The sequence below is a fragment of the Neofelis nebulosa genome, chromosome X (assembly GCF_028018385.1).
Source record: "Neofelis nebulosa isolate mNeoNeb1 chromosome X, mNeoNeb1.pri, whole genome shotgun sequence".
Lineage (NCBI taxonomy): Eukaryota > Metazoa > Chordata > Mammalia > Carnivora > Felidae > Neofelis > Neofelis nebulosa.
Window position 1 is genome coordinate 39,864,946 of NC_080800.1, and position 23,651 is coordinate 39,888,596.

The 23,651-nt window shown below is 36.7% G+C and overlaps 1 protein-coding gene across 9 annotated transcripts in view; it reads left to right on the forward strand.

Moving 5' to 3' along the window:
- Positions 1-23,651, forward strand: part of KDM6A (lysine demethylase 6A) — a 208,043-nt gene that overhangs the window by 130,222 nt on the left and 54,170 nt on the right. For all 9 annotated transcript variants that reach the window (XM_058712771.1, XM_058712764.1, XM_058712765.1 and 6 more), the window contains 2 exons: positions 17,544-17,637; positions 20,362-20,488. In XM_058712771.1, the coding sequence (XP_058568754.1) occupies positions 17,544-17,637; positions 20,362-20,488 (221 nt within the window). The remainder of the gene's footprint in view (positions 1-17,543; positions 17,638-20,361; positions 20,489-23,651) is intronic.

Below are 23,651 nucleotides of genomic sequence, written 5' to 3' on the forward strand. Positions count from 1 at the left end.
TCTTAACGGTATTTGTCTTTCTCTGACTGACTTATTTCATTTAGCAGAATACTCACTAGCTTCATCCACATGGTTACCAATGACAAGATTCCATTCTCTTTCATGACTGAATAATATTCCATAGTGTTTATATATATACCACATCTTCATCCATTCATCGATGGATACTTGGACTGTTTCCATAATTTGCCTATTGTAGGTAATGTTGCTGTAAACATAGGGGTGCATGTATCTCTTTGAATTAGTATTGTATTTGGGTAAATACTTAGTAGTGCAATTGCTGGATGGTAGGGTACTTCTATTTTTAACTTTTTGAGGGACCACCATACTGTTTTCCAGAGCGGCTGCACCAGTTTGCATTCGCACCAAACAGTGCAGGAGGGTTCCCGTTTTACCACATCCTCACCAATGCCTGTTGTTTCTTGTATTGTTGATTTTAGCCATTCTCACAGGTGTGAGGTGATCTCTCATTGTAGTTTTGATTTGCATTTCCCTGGTGATGAGAAATGTTGAGCATCGTTTCATGTGTCTTTTGGCCATCTGTGTGCCTTCTTTGGAAAAATGTATATTCATGTCTTCTGCCCATTTTTCAATTGGATAATTTGTGTTTGGGGTGTTTATTGTATAAGATTTTTATATATTTTGCATAGTAACCCTTTATCAGCTATGTCATTTGCAAATATCTTCTCCCGTTCTGTAGGTTGCCTTTCAGTTTTGATGATTGTTTCCTTTGCTGTGGAGAAGCTTTTTATTTGGAGGTAGTCCCAATAGTTTATTTTTGCTTTTGTTTCCCTAGGCAGGAGCCCTATCTAGTAGAAAGTTGCTATGGCTGATGTCAAGGAAATTACTGCCTGTGTTTTCTTCAAGGACTCTTACAGTTTCAGGTTTCACATTTAGGTCTTTAATTTGAGTTAATCTTTGTGTATGGTGAAAGAGAATGGTCCAGGTTCATTCTTTTGCATGTTTTTCAATTTACCAACACCATTTGTTAAAGAGACCGTCTTTTCCCATTGGATATTCTTTTCTGCTTTGTCAAACGTTAATTGACCGTATAATTGTGGGTTCATTTCTGGGTTTTTTATTCTGTTCTGTTGATCTATGTGTCTATTTTTGTGCCAGTACCATACTGTTTTCATCACTGCAGCTTTGTAATATAACTTAAGGTCCAGAATTATGATGCCTCCAGCTATGTTTTTCTTTTTCAAGGTTTCTTTGGCTATTCGTTGGTCTTTCGTGGTTCCCTACAAATTTTAGGATTGTTTGTTCCAACTCTCTGAAAAAAGCTCTGGGTATTTTGATAAGGATTGCATTAAATCTGTAGATTGCTTTGGGTATTATAGGCATTATAAAAATATTTGTTCTTCTAATCCATGGGAATGGCCTGTCTTTCCACTTCTTTGTGTCATCATCAGTTTCTTTCGTCAGTATTTTATAGTTTTCGAGTACAGGTCTTTCACCTCTTTGGTTAGGTTTATTCCCAGGTATCTTGTTGTTTCTGGTGCAGTTATAAATGCAATTAATTCCTTAATTTCTGTTTCTGCTGCTCATTTTTGTGTATAGCAGTGCAACAGAGTTTTGTATGTTGGTTTTGTATCCTACAGCTTTACTGAAGTTAGCAGTTTTTGCAGTTTTTTGAAGGACGCTTGGGTTTTCTATGTATAGTACCATGTCATCTGCAAATAGTGAAAGTTTTACTTCTTCCTTGCCAATTTGGATGCCTTTTTATTTCTTTATATTGACCAATATTGTGTTTAACAGAAGGGGTGAGAGTGGACATCCCTGTCTTGTTCCCGATAGTAGAAGAAAGGCTCTCAGGTTTTCCCCATTTAGGGTGATGTTAAATGTGGGGTTTTTCATATATGGCCTTTATTTTTTTTTTTTATTTTTTTTTTTTAAATTTTTTTTTTCAACGTTTTTTATTTATTTTTGGGACAGAGAGAGACAGAGCATGAACGGGGGAGGGGCAGAGAGAGAGGGAGACACAGAATCGGAAACAGGCTCCAGGCTCCGAGCCATCAGCCCAGAGCCTGACGCGGGGCTCGAACTCACGGACCGCGAGATCGTGACCTGGCTGAAGTCGGACGCTTAACCGACTGCGCCACCCAGGCGCCCCCATATATGGCCTTTATTATGTTGAGGTGTGTTTCCTCTCACACTGCTTTTTTGAGAGATTTTATCATAAGTGGATGCTGTACTTTATCAAATGCTTTTTCTGCATCTGTTGAAATAATCCTGTAGTTCTTATCCTTTCTCTTGTTAATGTGATTTATCACATTGATTTGTGAATATTGAACCACCCTTGCAACTTGATCATGGTGAATGTTTTTTTTTTTTTTTTTTTTTTTTTTTTTACTGTATTGTTGGATTTGCTTTGCTAGTGTTTTGCTGAGGATTTTTCATCAGTGTTCATCAGAGATATTGGTCCGTAGTTCTCTTTTTTTGTGTCTTTATCTGGCTTTGGTATCTGGTTAATGCTGGTGTCATAGAATAAATGTGTAAGTTTTCCTTCCTTTTCTCTTTTTTGGAATCCTTTGAGGAGAACTCTTCTTAAAATGTTTTGTAGAATTCACCTGTGAAGCCATCTTCTCCTGTACTTTGTTTGGGGGAGTTTTTTGATTACCGATTCAATTTCTTTGTTGGATTGGATTGGTCTATTCATGGTTTCTATTTCGTCCTATTTCAGTTTTGGTAATTTATATCTAGGGATTTATTTCTTCCAGGTTGTCCAATTTGTCGGCGTATAGATTTTCATAATAATAATCTTATAATTGTTTGTATTTCTGTGGTGTGGGTTGTTATTTCTCCTGTCTCATTTGTGATTTTATTTTTGCATTTTTTGGAAAAATTTTTAAAGTACTTTTTTATGTTTATTTTTGAGAGGGAGAGAGAGAGAGAGAGAGATGTGGGGGAGGGGCAGAGAGAGGGAGACAGAGGATCTGAAGCGGGCTCTGCACTGACAGCAGAGAGTCCGATGCGGAGCTTGCACTCACGAACCATGAGATCATGACCTGAGCCGAAGTCAGACGCTTAATTGAGCCACACAGGCACCCCTCGTTTGTGAGTGAGTGTGTGTGTGTGTGTGTGTGTGTGTGTGTGTGTGTGTGTTCTCTTTTTGACGAATCTGGCTAGAAGTTAATAAATTTTACTATTTTTTTCCAAGAACCAGCCCCTGGTTTCATGATCTCTGTTGTTTTGTTAGTTTCTATATCATTTATTTCTGCTCTAATTTTTATTATTTTCTTCCTTCTGCTGGCTTTAGGCTTCATTTATTCCTTTTCTAGCTCTTTTAGGTAGAAGGCTAGGTTGTTTATTTGAGCGTTTTCTTCTTGAGGTAGGGGCGTGTATATTGCTGTGTACTTCCCTCTTAGAACTTCTTTTGCTGCATCCCAAAGGTTTGGGGCTGTTGTGTTTTCATTTTCATTTTCATTTGTTTCATACATTTTTTATTTCTTTGATTGACTGGTTGACCCATTCATTGTTTAGTATCATGTTACTTAACCTGTGTGTATTTGTGGTCTTTCCAGAGTTTTTCTTGTGGTTGACTTCTAGTTTCATAGTGTTGTGGTCAGAAAAGGTGCATGGTATGACTTTGATCTTCTTGAGTTTGTTGAGTCCTGTTTTGTGGTCTAATATGTGATCTGTTCTTCAGAATGTCCTATGTGCACTTGAATAGAATATGTATTCTTTTGTTTCAGGATGCAGTGTTCTGAACATATCTGTTAAATCCATCCGATCCATTGTGTCCTTCAAGTCCATTGTTTCCTTGTTGATTTTCTGTTTAAGTGATCTGTTCATTGATGTAAGTGGGATGTTAAAGTCCCCTATTATTATGGATTGGTTTCTTTACGTTTGTTACTGTGTTTTAAAGTCTAGTTTGTTGGATATAAGTCAACTTTCTTTTGACATTCATTTGCTCGATAAATGCTTCTCCACCCCCTCAGTTTCCATCTGCATGTGTCTTTAGGTCTAAAAGGAGTCTCTTGTAGGCAGCATATAGATGGGTTTTGTTCTTTTATCCATTTTATCACCTGATGGGTTTTGATTGGAGCATTTAGTCCATTTACATTCAAAGTAATTATTGATAGATATGTATTTATTGCCATTTTATTACTTGTGTTTGTTTCTGGAGATTTTCTCTGATTCTTTCATGGTGTGCTGGTTTTCTTTATTGCCTTACTTGGATTTCTTTTTATTCATTGCATATCTATTATTATTCTTTTACTTGTGGTTATCTCTAGGTTAATATATGACCTCTTCTGCCTATAACTGTCTACATTGTTGATGGTCGTTTAAATTTGAACTCATTCTACTCTTGTCCTCCCCACGTTTTAGGTATATGTTGTTATATTTTACATCCTTTTAGTTTGACTGAGTTTTTAATAGAAATCTTCTTTTTATTGCTTTTGTGTTTCCTACCTTCATACTGTCAATTTTGGTTTTCCTTTTCCACTCACAGAGTCCCGTGTAAGTATTTGTTGGAGAAGTGGCTTAGTGGTCACAAACTCCTTTAGTTTTTGTTTGTCTGTCAAACTCTTTATTTCTCCTTCTGTTTTGAATGTTAGCCTTGCTGGATAGGGTATTCTTGGTGGCAGATTTTTTCCACTCACCATTTTGAATATATCATGCCAGTCCCTTCTGGCTTGGAGAATTTCTGCTGAAAAATCTGCTTGATAGCCTCATGGGTTTTCCATTATAAGTAACTGTCTTATTTTGTCTTGTTTAAAAAAAATTTTTTTTATCACTACATTTGCCAGTTTAATTATAATATTTCTTGGTGTGGGTCTGCTTTTGTTGTTTTGATGGAGTCACTGAGTTCCCTACATCTGTTCTCATGTTGCATAATTATTCTTTCTCTCTTTTGTTCAGCTTCATTACTGAGTCTTCTCAGTCATTAATTCATTCCTCTGCTTCTTCCAGCCTGCTGTTCATTGCATCAGTCCTGTTTCTAATCTCATTTATTACACTCTTCATCTCTGATTGATTCTAACTCTTTTATTTCTGTGGTAAGGGTCTCACTGATGTCTAACATTCTTTTCTCATGTCCAGTTAGTATCCTTATGATCATTGATTTAAGTTCTCCACCAGTTCTGTTACTTATATCTGTTTCACCTAGATCTCTGGCCATGACCTTATCTTGTTCTTTCATTCGAGATAAATTTCTGTGTTCTCATTTTGTCTAAGTCTCTGCCTTCTTTTATGTTAGAAAAGCCACTTGTGTCTCATGATCCTGAACTTAATGGCCTTATGAAGAAGATGTCATGTAGTGTCCAGGGCCTGGCACTTCAGGGAATGTATCTGCTGTGTGCTGTATGCACTCTGCTATTGTGTCGTGGCTGCTTTCTCCTTCAGGCCAGTCATCTGCAGAGGCTTTCTTTGCTTGTTGTAGGCAGTTTGTGTCCCTGGCCTGAATGCAGCAAGTTTTAACTAGGTGTGCCCTGGTCTGCTTGTGAAATGAGAACTGTCATCACCTCCACTGGAACTGAGACCCTGCAGAACTTTGTGGTCAGGACATGTGGTGTGGGCAGGAGGAGTTTGTGCTGTTCTTCTGGGGGAGGGGCCCATGGCACTGGGGCTGAGGTAAGTGTGACTGATAAAGGGCAGTTCCACCAGAGTGGGGAGGGGGGTGGGGCTTAATGTAAGTAATTTAGGCAGCTAGTATCCCTGTTGCACTGGTTCTTGCTAGTGGCTCTGTGCTTATGCCGAGTGGTGGGGGTGTGGGGGGAGAATGGTGCCAGCCAGCTACTTTGTTCCTGGAGACATCTCTCTGTGAACACTGCTTCTCATGGGCATGCTCTGAGAGGAGCAGATCATCTTCCCACTGCGTTCCCCAGGCACTCTTCAGATAGCTGTTTCCATGCTGTGTGTGCCTGGGTTGTTTGCCTGCCGTCTCTCCAAGAGCAGTCCCGATGCCTCTGGACTCTCGCAGAGGCCAGCCCAGCCCACTGATACTTTAAATTTTCGATTTAAGGCCATCTGGTTGCAAGAACTCATGAAATTTCAGCCCCTCTCATTTTCCAATCCAGTGGCCATAGGGAAACATTCTCCTTGTGCATTCCCTTGTGCTCTGATCTCACTCTCTCACTCTTCTCTCCAGCCACAGCTCTCTCCGCTCTGCAGCAGCCAATATCTATTTCTCCTCTAAATCATGTCTGCACTTTCTACCTTGTTTGATGTGACTTCTTCTCTACCTTGAGTTGTGGAGTTTGTTCTGCCAGTCTTCAGGTTGATTTCTGGGGCATTTAGAATGATTTGTACAAAGTTTTCTATTTGTGTTTGGAAGCAAGCCAAGGGTTCTCCTACTTTGCTGCCATCTTCGAGGGAAGTCCTATATCATTTATTTAATGTAGCTTTCCCTATTTATTTGTGTGTGTGTGTATGGGTGTGTGTGTAAATGTATATTTATTTATTTAAATTTACATCCAAGTTAGCATATTGCGCAATAATGATTTCAGGAGTAGAATCCAGTGATTCATCCCCTGCATAAAACACCCAGTGCTCATCCCAACAAGTGTCCTTCTTAATGTCCCTTGGCCATTTAGCCCATCCCCCCACCCATAACCCTCCATCGCCCTAAGTTTGTTCTCAGTATTTAAGAGTCTCTTATGTTTTGCCCCCCTCCCTGTTTTTATGGTATTTTTATTGCCCTTCCCTTATTTCATCTCTTTTGTATCTTAAATTCCACATATGAGTGAAGTCATATGATATTTGTCTTCCTCTAATTTCGCTTAGCATAATACACTCTAGTTCCATCCACATCGTTGCAAATGGCAAGATTTCATTCATTTTGATCGCTGAGTAATATTCCTGTGTATGTGTATGTGCACACACACATATATATACACATATACACACACATACACACACATACATACATACATACATACATACATACATACATACATACCACATCTTCTTTATCCATTTATCTGTTGATGGACATTTGGACTCTTTCCATACTTTGGCTATTGTCGATAGCGCTGCTATAAACCTTGGGTGCATGTGCCTCTTCAAAACAGACACCTGCATCCTTTGGATAAGTACCTAGTAGTGCAGTTACTGGGTCATAGAGTAGTTCAGTTTTTAAGTTTTGAGCAACCTCCATACTGTTTTCCAGAGTGGCTGCATCAGTTTGCATTCCCACCAACAATGCAAAAGGGTTCCTCTTTCTTCTGCCATCCTCGCCAACATCTGTTGTTGCCCGAGTTGTTAATATTAGCCATTCTGACAGGTGTAAGGTGGTCTCTCATTGTGGTTTTGATTTGTATTTCCCTGATGATGAGTGATGTTGAGCATCTTTTCATGTGTCTGTTAGCCATCTGGATGTCTTCTTTGGAAAAGTGTCGTCTATTCACGTCTTATGCCCATTTCTTCACTGGGCTGTTTGTTTTTTGGGTGTTGAGTTTGATAAGTTCTTTATAGATTTTGGATACTAACCCTTTATGTGATATATCATTTGCAAATATCTTCTCCCATTCCATCAGTTGCCTTTTAGTTTTGCTGGTTGTTACCTTCTCTGTGCAGAAAAGAAGCTTTTTATCTTCATGAGGTCCCAGTAGTTCATTTTTGCTTTTGTTTCCCTTGCCTGAAGTTACTGCGGCTGAGGTCAAAGAGGTTTTTGCCTGCTTTCTCCTCTAGGATTTTGATGGCTTCCTGTCTTATATTTAGGTCTTTCATCCATTTTGAGTTTATTTTTGTATATGGTATAAGAAAGTGGTCCAGGTTCATTCTTCTGCAGGTTGCTGTCCAGTTTTCCCAGCACTACTTGCTGAAGAGACTGTCTTTATTCCATTGGATATTCTTTCTTGCTTTGTCAAAGATGAGTTGGCCTTACATTTATGGGTCCATTTTTGGGTTCTCTGTTTTGTTCCATTGATTTAAGTGTCTGTTTTTGTGTCCGTGCCATGCTGTCTTGTAACAGCTTTGTAACACATCTTGAAGTCTGGAATTGTAGCTTTCCCATTTTATTAGCTGAGACCTGTAGAACCACTTTTTTTCTAAAATTGTTTTAAATGTTTATTATTTTTGAGAGAGAGAAAGAAAGAGAACAAGAGCGAGAATAAGAACACAAAGCGGGGAGGGGGCAGAGAGAGGGAGACACAGAATCTGAAGCAGGTTCCAGGCTCTGAGTTGTCAGCACCAGAGCCTGATGCGGGGCTCGAACTCATGAACTGTGAGATCATGTCGGACACTTAACCGACTGAGCCACCCAGGTGCCCCATAGAACCACATTATTTTCTAATAGTAATAGTATTATTTGCCCCCCCCCCCCCTTGAATTTAATTAAATAACTTGAACAGTTTGCCATCTAAATGCTTATTAGTCTTGAGTCAGTTGAGTGCCTGCCTCTTGATTTCGGCTCAGGTGTCAGGCCCCGCGCTGACCATGTAGGGCCCGCTTGGGATTCTCTCTGTCCCTTTCTCTGCCCGGCCCCTGTTCACATGCACACGTGTGTGTGTGTGTGTGTGTGTGTGTGTGTGTGTGTGTGTGTGTATACACGTGCTCTCTTTCTCAAAATAAACATTAAAAAATACTTATTAGCCTTTATGGATGAAAGATACAGAATTTTCCTTTTTAATTTTGTCATTAAGACATTACTTATTTTTGAATAGATAACCCAAAATGAAAGTGCCTGAAAGAAAACTTGCTGAAGTCTCATCCTCATTCCTTTTCTGTAACAAACTATTCCACTCCCCAAAGGTACTAGTGTTTTTCATATCCTTCCAGAGAAATCCACATATATATAAGCAAATCCATGTATGTGTTTGCACATATATTCGTTTTTCTTTATTTTATTGAAATATTAGCCAAATATGTGAATTCTCTCTCAGCCTTGCTTAAATTGTTTAAGTTAGTATCATATTTTGGAAAACATACACTGTTAGTACATGTGGAGCTGTAGTATATCCCTTTACATAGATGTACTGTAACTAATTTAACTATTTTCCCCTTGAGGGATAGTTACAAATAATGTTATTGTGAATACCACTGTCTATAAGAATCATTAGTTTCATTTTTAACATTCACTTCTAACTGCCCGGCATTAATTTATTACCAAGGCACTGTAGATTGGCTTCATTTATATGTATTATAGAAATCCAAAAATTCTGAAGAAAGAAAAATTCCAGCTGGTTTTTAAAGATGCATTAAGTATGCCATGAGCATGTTGGATTTATTTCACGAATTCAAGGATGATTCAATGTAAGGAAATCTGTTAACAAAACAAAAATCACTGTAAGGAAAACTAACTGTATTGTGGGGAAGGAAGAAAGATTTTTTAAAAGAAATTAACAGTGTGAAAAGGAAAGCACAACTTAAACCTAATTAATAGGTCATAACCTTAGTACTCTCCAAAAATTGACAAAATAGATAATCCACTAGGTAAATTTGATCAAGGGAATAACAGAAAGCACATGTGCAAAATAAGATAACCATGGAAACAGAAGAAATTAGAACTATTATACAAGACTACTGAGCAAGTGAATTTGAAAATGAAATGAAATGGACCACTTTCCAGGGAAATACAGATTAGCAAAATTGACGTCATTAGAGTTAGAAAGTTATAAAAAATCAATTTCTACAAAAGAAATAGGAAAAATTAAGTAATGCCTTACAGAAAGCACCATGGCCAGATGGTTTTACAGGGGAATTCTAAGCCTTTAAAGACCACATAATTTTAATGCTTTATAGATCGTTCCAGAGCATTGGAAATAAGAAACTTCCTCATTTCTTTTCTTTTATTCTTTGTATTTTTTTTTTAAACGGGGAGAAGCTTTTAGTAGTTTTTAATCTGACTTGAATGACACTTGTGTTTGATAATAGAGTCCTTTCTGCACTTAATGATTCTATAGCATATTTAAAAAAATATAATGGAAACAAAATCCTTGATTCTAAAAATTAACTACAGATCGTAGTGCTTTTGTATTGTCTTTTTTTCTATTGTAAAATATAGGACATAATTTTTACCGGTTTAGCCATTTTTACGTGTATCATGTCATTAAGTACATTCACATTGTTGTGCAGCTGTTACTACCATTCATCTCCAGAACTTTTTCATCATCCCAGACTGAACCTGTACCCGTATTCAGCAATAAGTCCTCATTCCTCACTCCACTCAGCCCGTGACAACTATTATTCTATTTTCTGTCTCTATGAGTTTAACTACTGCATGTAAGTGGAATCATACAGTATTTATTCTTTTGTGCCTTGTGCATTTCATTTAGCACGATATCTTTCACATTTGTACATGTTGTAGCATGTACGAGAACTTAACTCCTCTTTAAGGCTGCATAACATTTCATTGTGTGTACACACCACATTCTGTTTATCCATTCATCTATTGATGGACACTTGTGTGGCTTCTGCCTTTTGGCTGTTGTTGATAATGCAGCTATGAACATGAGTGTGCAAATAATCTGTTTGAGTCCCTGCTTTTAATTCTTCTTGATACGTAGTTAGAAGTGAAATTACTAGACCATGTGATAAGTCTTTTAAATTTTTTGAGGAACCATCATACTGTTTTTCCCCTTTTCTTTTTGAGGCAAATGTAACATCAATACCTGAACCTGATGAAAACAGTACAAAAAAGAGGCAATATCCAGACTAATATCACTAATGAATCTTGGTGTAAAAGTACTAAATAGAAGTTTCGTAAACAAAGCCATTACCTCATTAAACAGATCATATACTATGACCAAGTGGTATTCATTCCAAGAATGCAAGATTGAATATTAGAAAATCCATTAGTATCAGGCATCATAATAATAGAACTAAAGGTAAAATCAGATTGCTAATGCCATAGGTGCTGAAGACAAGCTTTTGACAAATTCAGTGACGTTTCCTAATTTAAAAAACTGTCCAAGTTGGAAATAGGAATTGAGTGCTATTTTTTTTATCATGGTAAAATTCATATACCTCAGTGCCCAAATTAGTATCTCACTTCGGGGAAACACTAGAGACATTTTTGCAAAAATTAGGAACAAGGCAAAGATTCCTACTATCTCTATTACTCCTCGTTATTGAACTATAGGTGTTAGCTAGTACAATTAGGCAAGAAAAATTAATTAGAGGCACAAATTAACATGAAGAAATTAATAACCTTCAACGACAGCATAATGTTAGAAAACATTCCCACTTGAGTATCAGCAAAGTAATTAAATATTTCACAATAAACTTAAAAGACATACTGTGACTCAGTAGCATAAAGATCTTGATTCTTCCTATGTTACTTTATAAATATAACACAACATCAATAAAAAGTACTAACAAGCTTTTAAGGACTTTGGTAAGTTGATAATATGCTAGAATAGCCAGGAGAAGACTGCGGGGAAATTGTACAGGTTATACTGACTCTACTAGACAGTAGGATATACAATAAAACCTGTGTAACTCAAAGTGAGGCACTGGCATGTGAATAGACAGACCAGTGAAATATAGAAAGAACAGGAATACATCCAGGTACATAGAGAAATCAAGTGCTTGAGAAAGGTAATATCTTAAATTTCTGGGGCTAAGGTGGGTTTATTCATAAATGGATCAGGGACAACTAGGTAGCCATTTGTAAAAATATAAAATTAGACCCATGACCCAAGCTGTTCAAAAAAAGAAACTAGAAATGAATTAGGGTCAAATGTAAAAAATTTTATACAAGTAAGTACTAGAAGTGAACATGAACTGTTCTTCAATCTTGATTTAGGAAAAGGCTTTCTAACTATGATCATTCTTTTTGTTTTCTCTGCATTTTGGGCCAGTTTGAACAATATAAAAATAAGTTCTGCACGACAAAAAAAAAAAAAACAAAACATAAATTCGAAGGAGACCTAGAGACTAGGAGAGAATGTTTGCAACATATGCCATGGACAAAGGGCTAATGCTCCTAATATATAACAAACTTAAAATTGGAAGGACAAAGGAATAAAAACCCAATAGGAAAATGGGAGAAAAGACACGAGTGGACACTTCACAGAAAATCTATAACAAGGTCGTTAAACATATGGCAAAGTGGTCAGATTCACTCAGAGAAATGCGAATTAAAGCAACACTGAAATATAATTCTCACATATCAGATTGGCGAAAATTGTAAGTGGCTATGGGGAAACAGGCACTCTCATGCATTGTGGTAATACAAACTGGTACGACCCATCTGGAACAGCATTTGGCAATCTAACCAAGCTGTATATGCACCTTTTGACTCAACAGCCTCACCTCTAGGAATCTACCTTTAAAATATACCTCCAAAACTCTGAAAATATATAGGCACCAGGATGTTGATCGGAGCGTTGTTTGTAATCACAAAATCTTGGAAACAACTCAAAGGCCCATTCATGGGAGAATGTTTGTATAATCTTTGGTACATTCGGGTAGTGGAGTTGCATGTAGAAAAGCATGAGGAAGAACTATGTGGATCACGACGTGGAGTGGTTTCCAGAATATACTACCGTGTGGGAAAAAAAAGAAAAGTGTAAAAGAGTATAATACGTAACCCTTTGTGGAAGAAAATACACATAGTAAAGCCAAATATACATGTGCCGTTTGTGCAGAAGCGGTACTGAATGGATAAACGAGAAACAGAGGAGATTGGTTACCCGGTGGAAGTGGTTGTGAATGAGGGAGAAGAGATGAGGACAAAGTGGAACTTCTCAAGTGTATACTTTTTGCATAGCTCTAACTCTGAGAACCTGGTGATGTTTCTCATACCCCAAAATTAGTTGAATAATTGAGACCAACCAGATGTGAGGTAGCCCGAAACAGAATGCAGGCAGGAACAAATAAAACTAACCGATGAATAACATAAGTTTAGTGAAGGGGGTGGAGATGAAAAGAACTAACCTCAGTAACTTTAGAGAATAGTATTTTGACTATAGTGTAAAGCTGGAGACAAGAACTGTAAACAGATCCCCTACTGCAATTACTTTCTCACAGTGGCACGGATTAGGAGTTCTGTAACAGTTTTATGTAAATATTAGGAACAAGCAAATAAGTAAGTGTATTGTGGATAACGAGAGCCAGGGTTTTCACTGTCAGAGCTTACAAATCAGGAAAGGCAAGGCGAGACTGAACTCTGGTGTTGGGTTGTAATTGGAGGTATCAGTACGAATATATGGGTATTTAGGAGTATGGATAGTTGGATAGAAATACAAGCTTGTGAGTGTGTGCATAAATATGTCTTCTAGCTATGCTTACTGGGAGGGCTTGGAGGCAATGACCCATCTCAGCAGCAGTATGACTACATTAGCACCCAGATCTTCGTTTCTAAATACTATACTTAAATAAAAGGAACCAGGGATTCTTCAGAAAAAGTAGGTGATTCCAGGGTTTAGGCAAGGAAATTACAAGAGGAGCTCTAGAATATTTTACGGTGCCAAAAAGGAAGGAAGTGCTTAAAAAATGATGGGGGCGTGTGGAAAGAACACAGGAGTCAACCTAAGGGGATGGAGTTCCTAATCAGCAAATCTGACACAAGTTTAGAAACTAATTATGATAATGAGATATAAGATACAGAATAAAATATATTTGTTCATACTGAAATGAATAACTATATAAATGAAGTAAATGAATATAAATGAATTTATATTTGTATATATTTGATTTTATTTGTATTCATTTACAAATGAATATAAGTTGAAAATAAATGCAAAAGGGGGGGACACTTCTTTTTTTTTTTAATGTTTATTTTTGAGAGAGAGTGAGAGCGCGAGCGGGGGAGGGGCAGAGAGAGAGGGAGACACAGAATCCGAAGCAGGCTCCAGGCTCTGAGCTGTCAGCACAGGGCCCTGTGTGGGGCTGGAACTCCTGAACAGTAAGATCATGACCTGAGCCAAAGTCAGACGCTTAACCGACTGAGCCACCCAGGTGTTCGGGACACTTCTTATTGTAGAATTTCAATTAATGAATGAGGAATGATGAGTATCTCTTCACAAGATGCTTACTGATTTCAAAGGGACATTTTTCAGAGTAACTAGCCAGTACCTTTTGTAAGTGTCAAGGTACTGAAAATCAAAAACGGGGGATCTGTTCCAGACTGGAGAAAAGTAAGGAGACATGCTACCTGAACATAGTGTGGGATCTTGGACCAGAAAAAGGACAGTAATGGGAAAGTTGGTGAAATTGGAATAAATTATATAGTCAGTAATATTTTATTATTGTTAATTTTGTCAGTCTTTTCATGTGTTTTGAAGCTCTTATTGTCATGTCATCCCGATGTCCTTTATCATTATGAAATACTCCTTTATCTCTGGTAATAATCTTTGCCCTGAAGCCTACTTTAATCTGATCTGAATTGGGTCACTTGAGCTTTCTAATGCTTAGTGTTTGCATGGTGTCTTTTTCATCCTTTTATTTCAGCCTTCTTGTGTCTTTATATGTAAAGTCCACCTCTTAATAGTGTATTTTTGGCTCTTTTCTAAATCTTTTCTGGACATGTCTTGTTTGTTTAGAGTGTCTAGTCCGTTATATTTAATTTGGCTGTTAGTTTTTTTGTTGTATCTTTTGTATTTTGTTGTTTTTCTCTGGCTGTTTTCAGAGTTCTCTTTCCATTTGGTTTTTAAGAATTTGACGATGAAGTGCCCAGGGGTTGTTTTTTTTCTTATTTATACTACTTGTGGTTTTCTTAGTCTTTTGGATATAGTATTAGATGTCTTTCATCAGTTCTGGAAAGCTCTCAGCCATTATGTCTTGTCTTTTCTGCCCTATTCCTCTCTTCTTCTAGAACTCCAATTACATGTATGGTAGACAATCTGTTATTGCCTCATGTATCTCTGGATGGCCTTTAAAGTCTCCAATCTGCTATTCACTCTATCCAGTCATTTGTTTTTTTTATTTCAGATATTTTTCAGTTTTAGGATTTCTTTTTTTTTTTTTTTTTCTGTGCTCTAATTTCCTGCCCGTTCATGCATTATGGTTATAGTTCCCTTATTGTCTCTGAATGTTGTTAAAATAGCTGCTTTAAAATTATTTGCACATTTCATCATCTGAGTAATGTCATGGCTGATTTTCATCAATTTCCTTTCCTTTTGAACATGGATAAAATGTTCCTGATTCTTCGTAGGTCTGGTAATTTTATCCTGGATATCATGAATAATACATTGTGGAGTGACTTTGTTATATTTTTCTGAAGAGTGATGTTTTTGTTTTATATTAGCCATTTAATCTTGCGCAAGTCACACTGTAAACTTGGCCACTCCTGTAGTGGACAGCGGCTGAAATCTCTCTTTCATTCTGTCAGGCTGCTGGACATCTACTGTGTTCGTGCATGTTCAGCAGTCAACAAGAGATTTAGGTAGAGTTTTAATTGCAGAATTTGGTGTTCTTTTTCTTTCCCTGTCTCCTTCCTGGGATTTCTCCTCTCACTTCCAGCTTTTGTGATAGCTTCAAAGTGTCTCCTCTGATTCTTCAAACTAGTAAGATTGCTGGTTTCTTTTGAGTTCTAGCCCAGGCACCAATTGGCACCTGCCTTCGGATGGAAATCCTAGTAAAAGGTAGTTTACTCATCCAGTGTCATGCCCTTTTGCTAAGTCTATCTGGTTTCAGCCTGATTTTGGTTTCTCTCTAGGCTTTCTGACAGTTGACTTTTATATTTTATCCAGAACTTAAAGCCATCTGTGGAACAGCTACTCCAGCATTACCAGAGGAAAAACGTTACTAAACATCTTTAAAGATAAACTCATCTTGCTTTTCATATGCCATATATAATTGCTACTTAATGTTCTAGTGTATGCATCCATCATATTTTGTGTTTTTACTCCCTAGTGACATGGACCTAGGTTGTCCCTGAATTCCTGATACCGTGAACAGTACCATTTAGAACACTACCTGTGGAAAGGTTTCTTTGGCATCTTTGTCCCAAGAGTAAGCTTGCTGGACTGTAGTGTATCTGCATGCCTGTTTGCACACCTAATTTCATGCGTGAATCCTCTTCCAGCAGGGCGCACATACACATCCTCAACTTTGGATTTACCCAACTTTCTTATGTTTGCCATTCTGATGGGTAGATGGTGGTATCTCATTTAAACTTGCACTTCTAGAGATGTACACTTGTTCACATGGTTTTCACATTTTCTGTGTTGGTTTGTGTCCATTGCCTGATTTTCTGCTATGTGGTTCAAACCAGATCTTTACTTCTCTCATGATTTGTGTTGTTTTGGCCATGTCACATAAGTTCTTTACAGTCTCAAGGACATATTCCTGCCAGTATATGATATGAGGTAGAAATCCAACTTTGATTCTCAGTATGATGCAACCAAATTTTCAAGTGTGTCGTGTTTTGTTTTGTTTTGTTTTGTTTTATCAGTGTTTAGAAATATGTTTTAGCATACCATTGGAAGGAATTGACCTGAATAACTTGGTCCTTATCTTGTGTTAATTGTCTAAATGACTTTTTGAGATCAGATTAGTATTTAGGGGGAACTAATTTAACTGATGAATAAAAGTTTATGTAATAACTTCTGTTAATCTCAGTGGCCAATTCTTTCAGATCTTTCCTGTGTTGACGTACTGTATTCATGTAGTTCCTTATTTGTTTCCGTACTTCTTTGTTTATCTCATTTGATCTTTAGAACAACTCCAGATAGAAAGATTAGGTATTAACTCTGTTTTATGGATGTTGAATCTTTGTTTAAGTGATTTGCCTAAGGCTCCTACACCTGGTTTCGGATTTCTACCTCCTCCGTGTTTTGTTTTTTGTTTTTTTTGTTTTTTGTTTTTTTTGAGAAGCATTTGTTTGCTCAGGCAGCCATGTACTGTTGCTGATAATGAATAATAGCCACTTCAGTTCATTGTTCTGCTGAGTATGTTTTAAAGGTAATATTTATGATATTTTCTTTTATTGGCTTATCCCTTTTTTCCTCCCTTTCCTTTTTCTTGGAGGAGTTGTCTTAAGCTTTATGACAGTAGTAGTAATGGGTTTTAGTCACACACATACTTTTTGAGGAGAGGAGTGTGCATAAATGGTTTTATTTAGAAATTTGCCAATGGAACCTTAAATGTTGTGAACATTGTTAGACCATGAGAGGTTTGGTATCTTTAAAGCCATACATATTATAAATTTTTTCATAGGCTGTATACCAGTAACTATCCTTTCAACTTAGATTTTAACCGCTTTTGCACTTAGATTTTTTAAAGCAGTCTTGGCATATGTTCTGTTTATGTTAAGTTGCTTGGGAACTTGGTGTTTCTAGGCAGATCATAACACTGGGAGGTAGAGTACTTCTCTAGCTTCATCAGTGTTCCTAAATAAAGTTGAAATTATTTGTTATTGAATAAGTTGAGATTATTTTAACAATTGAGATTTGGCAGATTCTTAAAAGGGCCTATTTTAATACTTTATTGTATCGAATGTTTTACTGGTGTTAATTGCTCTGAAACATGGCCTGTCCACAACTGTCTGGTGTAAAAGGAACGCTCAGTAATGGAACTAGCCTTTTTTCTTTCGGTTAGCTTAAGAAATATGCTAAAGTATCAGTATTATGTAGTAAATCTTAATATATGAGCAAATTCTTTAAAGATAATGCTTTTATTTTTCTTTGAATCCCTTTTTTTCTGCTTTTTAGAGGAAGTATCATTCTGCAAAAGAAGCTTATGAACAACTTTTGCAGACGGAAAACCTTTCTGCACAAGTAAAGGCAACTGTCTTACAACAGTTAGGTATGTAATAATAGTGTACTATAAATATTTCTCTTTATGATTTTTCCATGTCAGAGATGGCAGATATGTGGCTCATGTATTCTATTCTCTTTTCCTTCCTTTACCCAGAGTTGATAGAATTAACTCGAACCCAGCATATTTCCCCTTTCAGCCAAGCATTGTCCATCTCACGGTCCATCTCATTACCGTTCTTCAGTGCAGTTGGTCCTTTTAAATTCTTAGAATTATTCTCTAGTACTTAACCCATGGGTGAGGGGGATTGAGTACTTCCTTTGTGCCAGATATGCTTAGCACTGAATGAAGTTAAGTGATTTGTGTAAAGTCACTTAGTGGTTGGTGAGCTTGCTTTCTTAGCCCTATCAATAATATTAACTAAAACATTTCATCGAAAAGTTGTGCAACATCTAATGGTATAGTTTTTGTACACATGTAATTCTTTTCTGACGTTGAAGAAATGTAGCCATTTAGATGACACATTAGTGTCACTCTGACCAAGAAGATAGTGATTGAGTTCTCCACGTTTAATTTTGTTGCTTAGTTATTGGGTCATGTTTCTTATCTGTATATGGTGTTTGGGTCCCCTCCTCCCCCTAGCTTTTGTTTATTTGTTTTTGGTCTGGGCAAATAATTTATTCTTAATTTTTAACCAACTTTGTAGTAATATGAATGTTTTCATAATGTGACTATTTTTACATAATTTTAAAATTACTTAAGCCTAGATTTTATCACTGATCTTCATGATATTGATATGTTCATATGATTTATTATATAAAATAAACACATTACCTTAATATAAAACTTTTGTTTTTAGGTTTGTTTTTAATTTAATCTCTGGTTAGAATTTTACTTGTGTTATCCATACTTTTAAGAATTAGAGAAGTATTTGAATATTTGTTTTTAATAAGTTTACAGACCGTGTTTGAGTAGTGTGAATTCATATCTTCAAATTAAAACAAGTTTATTAGTATAGTAAAGAAAGATTTTGTGCAGTTCTTAAGTAAAAAGAACAAAGTGATGCCTTTATCATAAGACAGCTTACTCATTCAGCTAATACTTGAATATGAGCTGTTTTGTTAATCCACACTATTTATAATCAAGTTTTTGTGCATTTCAGCTGCAGTGAGGAATGTGTCAATAGTAAAAATGCATACACCTTTTAAATTTAAGACATAGGTTGAAATAGTTTTGGTCTAGTTACGTGTGAATCACTTGTCCTCTTTGGCATTGGCTTACCATATTTCGAAGTATAGAAGTATAATAAACTTTTCGTGCTTTTGAAAGGAAAAACACTTCTCCTAATTAAGTCTAATTTATGCCTGTGTATCAGTCCTTCCTACTTGCTTGTCACTGCTGCTTCAGCAGCTCCTTTTAGAGCCTGTTTCTCTAGGTTCCATTCTTACTAGTAATAGCAGGAGGTAAGAGGAACAGATGAATAAATATAAATGTGTTATTGACATGTATTTCTGTAAAACATACTAATGCAGTCCTTGAAATATATTTTGGCGCACAGCAACTATAATAAATGTCAGAAAATAAGGGTCCTTATTTGTTATATATAATATGGACTATACACAAAGAACAACGCTGATTTTATGCACTTGAAATGATCCACAGCTGAAATATGACTTCCCCAGCAAATCAGATCATTCCTGTGTTGTCTTAAAAGTTTTAGAATACAGTATTGCATGATCCAATCTTTTGATAGCTTATATAACGATTATTTAATAAAAATTGTGCATATTTAAGGTGCACAACATGATGTTTTGGTACATCGTGAAATGATTAGTATTGTCGAGCTGATCAACATATCCATCTCTGCACATACTTACTATTTGTGTGTGGTGGGAGCACCTAAAACCTACTCTCTTAGCAAATTTCTATTAATATATTAGAGTATTATTAACTATAGTCATTCTGCTATGCATTACTCTCTAGACTTACTCCTGCTACGTAACTGTAACTTGTACCCTTGGACCAGTTTCTCCCCATTTCCCCTACCTCCCCATTCCTGGTAACCATCGGTCTACTGTCTGCTTCTATATATTCACCTTTTTGAGATTCTACATATAATTGAGATTCTGCACAATCTATATGTATTGATTAAACATTTGTGGTACCCATTTTAAACCATTTTTATTTGCACCATTTGAATATACTTAGACTTGGGTTTTATTTTTAAATAATTGTCAAATGCTTTACAGTTTTTATTTTAGATAAGTTATTAATACATGTGGCCATTGCCAGTGAGATAGGGTTGTATGTGGGTGTTGTACTCTGAGCTATCATTGATTAAATCATCTTATATGTACTCCTTGGAAATAAACAATGGGTTAATAGACTGTCTTGGAGAGTCTTAAAATGCACGTAAAATTTTACATGGAACAGCGAATTTTTATATTCTTTGTTTCATAACTTGGAATTTTTTCAAACACCAAAATTAGAAAAGAAGAACTGTAGTTTGTAATCTAAGTGTTAAGTCAGTACTTAAAATCGTTTTGGTTTCTCTGGAATAAAGTTCTTTATAGGTTTGACTGTACCTTCCTGTGAGAAACAGACTTCCTTATGGTCAGAATTGGCAGTTCTAAATTTTGGGAATGTGTGCGCCGAACTAAATGAATAAATTGACTGAAAAAAAAATACTTTTATGTGTTTTCTGTTTGGTATTCTTAAAAACTGAAGAACAATTAAGTCATCTGTGTAAATATTTTTAATCATTTACTGTAGGTTGGATGCATCACACTGTGGATCTTCTGGGAGATAAAGCCACCAAGGAAAGCTATGCTATTCAGTATCTCCAAAAGTCCTTGGAAGCAGATCCTAATTCTGGCCAGTCCTGGTATTTCCTCGGAAGGTGAGACTTAGCAGACACTTACGCTATGCTTTTGTTTATTCCAGCTAAGAGATTGGAATTATGAGCTATATAATTTTGTTTATATTTATATTTGTTTATATTTGTAACTTGATTAGTGTCTTTTCCTTTTTAAATATATTGTCGCAAAGATTTCTGGAAAGTTAAAGCTTCTGAATGTGATAGTTTTTCTCAGCATAATCTGGTCAGCCAGGACATTTCTTATTTTGCATGTTGGATTTTCATTTGACTTGAATCATTGCTGGCTTTTAAAAAGACTTATCAGATAGTAATTCTTCATCCTAGTATTTAAATGCCTTTCCTTCTGATTTCTGTTATTTTTTTTATATGTCTGTTGAACAGAACCGAATTAATTTTTCATTCTGCCTGGTGACCACCAGTAGCCAGTGGAACCTTGCTATTTGTAATTTTGATTAATGATATATACATTAGAATGGACATATTTGATGAATAGTAGGTCTCAAATCAGTTCTACTTGAAATCTCACAGGGAGAAAGTGGATACATTATTATTGGATCTGTTGGAAAGGAGAAGTAACATGTAATGAAAATAGTGTTCTGCAAGTCTGTAAACTTTTCTCTGTACTTTAAATGCCTAAATTGTGCTCACTGATTATCTAAAATATACCTTATGTATGTGTATCTGATAGATTATATTTTGGGGACATTATTAGATCGTCTTTTGGTTCCTAACTGGTTTTAGCTTTTATGGTGTGGTGGAAAGATCAGTGTACTAGCAGCTGGGAGACTTGGATTTATTAGGTCTTGGCTAGGCTACTGTTTGTAGATCATGGGTGATACAGTTAAACTTTTTGATGCTTCAGTTTTCTTTTAACCTTTTAAATAAGAGGATTGTATTAGATCAGTGGTTTTCGTTGGGGGCCTATTTTGTCCCATAGGGGACATTTTATAATGTCTGGAGATAGTATTTTGTCTGGTTTCATTTTTCCTTTAAATTTAGCAAAGTGTGTTTGTATGAGATGGAGTAGTACTAAGATTTTTTAAAAAAGATGTTTGATTAGTCATTAATAATGTACAACAAGAGTTGGCTGGGAAAGTACCTATTTTTAGCAGAAATTTTCTAATACCTTCCAAGTCCTAGAAAATCATCTGATTTGGGTTGCTCACTAAAAAGCTTGAGAGTCCAAACTTTGTTTTTCTCTTTCACTGAATGAAGATATTTGGGAGCAGAGACTGGAACCTACCATCTTTGTATACTGTCGACTAGCAGCGTGGCTATTGAGTGAATGCAGTAAATGAACTAACTGAACACCATTTGCTTTTCGAGCTAACACCATTGCTGCTGTTTAGTGTTGCACAGTGGGATGCTTCATACAGGGACTGAAAAGGAGACGGAGTACTGGGAAGTAGGGACTGCCTAGACTTTGTCTCTAGTGTTAACGTTTACATACGAAAATTTCTTTTTATACAGGTTAAAAGGCATGTGTAGTAGCAATTATTTTCATTTTGACCTAAGATGAAGAATAGTAGCGGCTCAGTCAGTTAAGCGTCCGACTTTGGCTCGGGTCATGATCTCGTGGTTCATGAGTTTGAGCCCCTTGTCGGGCTCTGTGCTGACAGCTCAGAGCCTGGAGCCTGCTTTGGATTCTCTCTCTCTCTCTCTCTCTCTCTCTCTCTCTCTCTCTCTCTCTCAAAAATGAATAAACATTAAAAAAAAAATTTTTTTAAGTTCTTAAAGCTCTGAATAAAGACCTCAGGTGTCAGTAAACAACTTTGGGATTTGATGACCCTAATATTCTACGGCTTTTTATTACTTATGTTCACATTCAGATCTGTGTTGAAGATGTCCTTTGACGTGTGTATATCATAATAAAGGTGTAATGTGGTAATGCTCTTATAGTAGTACTAATCATTGGCAGTGTTATCACAGAACTATATAATGTTAGAGCTAGGAGGGACCAGGGAGGTCACCTGCTTCACTCTGTAAACCCTGTTATTTTACAGATGTAGAAATAGAGTTCAGAGGAGTGAAATGGTTTATCTAAGGTTACAGTCGCACAGGTAACTAAATCAGAACAGGAACTAGAGCCTAGGTTCACGTATTGCTTTTTCAAAGACACAGGGCTGTCTCAGGGGCACTTAGTTAAGTTTTGCTACAGGAAAAGTGGTTGGTGGTTCGACTGGGACATCTGTAGTTGGGCACATTGGTTTTCTACTTTTCACTTTGTACGAATGGAATGTGAAAACATGAATTTTGGGAATTACTGCTTATTCCTCCCAGTGGTTAGGTAAATTTGTCTATAAATCCTGAGATTTGGCTTTCATTTAACAACAACAAACAGAACGTGTTTTCTACTATCTGTTAAGGATTCCCTTTCTTTGTGGTGTCTGTCCCTACATGGCGTTGTTCATAACTTCTCCTGAAGTTATTAACAAACTTTGTGGAAGTTTGCAGGTACTCTCTGACATTGCCTTCTCTCAGTCACTGACATTTCTTATTACCCAGTCCACAAGATTAGTTATCCTTGGGCTTATTTTAACGTCTCCCTCGTACGTGTCCTATATATATATTTTTAACATTTATTCACTTTTCGAGAGACAGAGCGTGAGTGGGGGAGGAGGAGGGGGAGAGGGAGAGGGAGAGGGAGAGGGAGAGGGAGGGAGACAGAATCCGGAGCAGGCTCCAGGCTCCGAGCTGTCAGCACAGAGCCTGACATGGGGCTCGAACTCACGGACGGCGAGATCATGACCTGAGGTGAAGTCGGTCGCCCAACCGACTGAGCCGCCCAGGTGGCCCAGGTGTCCTGTATTCTTAAACCCTCTCTTCTATATGGATGAATTCCAAATCTAGATTTCTACATTTCGAGGTATTAAATTTCAGGACCACATCTCTTACTCTTTACCTAACATTATCTATTTTAGTGTTCTCATCTCACGTCAAAGTAAGCATATTTCAAAGCTCATTCATCATATTCTTTTCCAAACCAGCTCTTCTCCTTTTATTTTTGTCAATGATGTCACCATTTCTTTTTTAACTCTCTTTGATCAGGCTTAAAAACTAAGTTATAAGCCCCTGCTATGAATATCTAATCAGTCAGTCACAAAAGTCCTTATATCTTTTGGTTTACTATATTTCTCCCTTCTTTTTCTTTCTTTCTTTCTTTCCATTTTCATTATTTTCACCC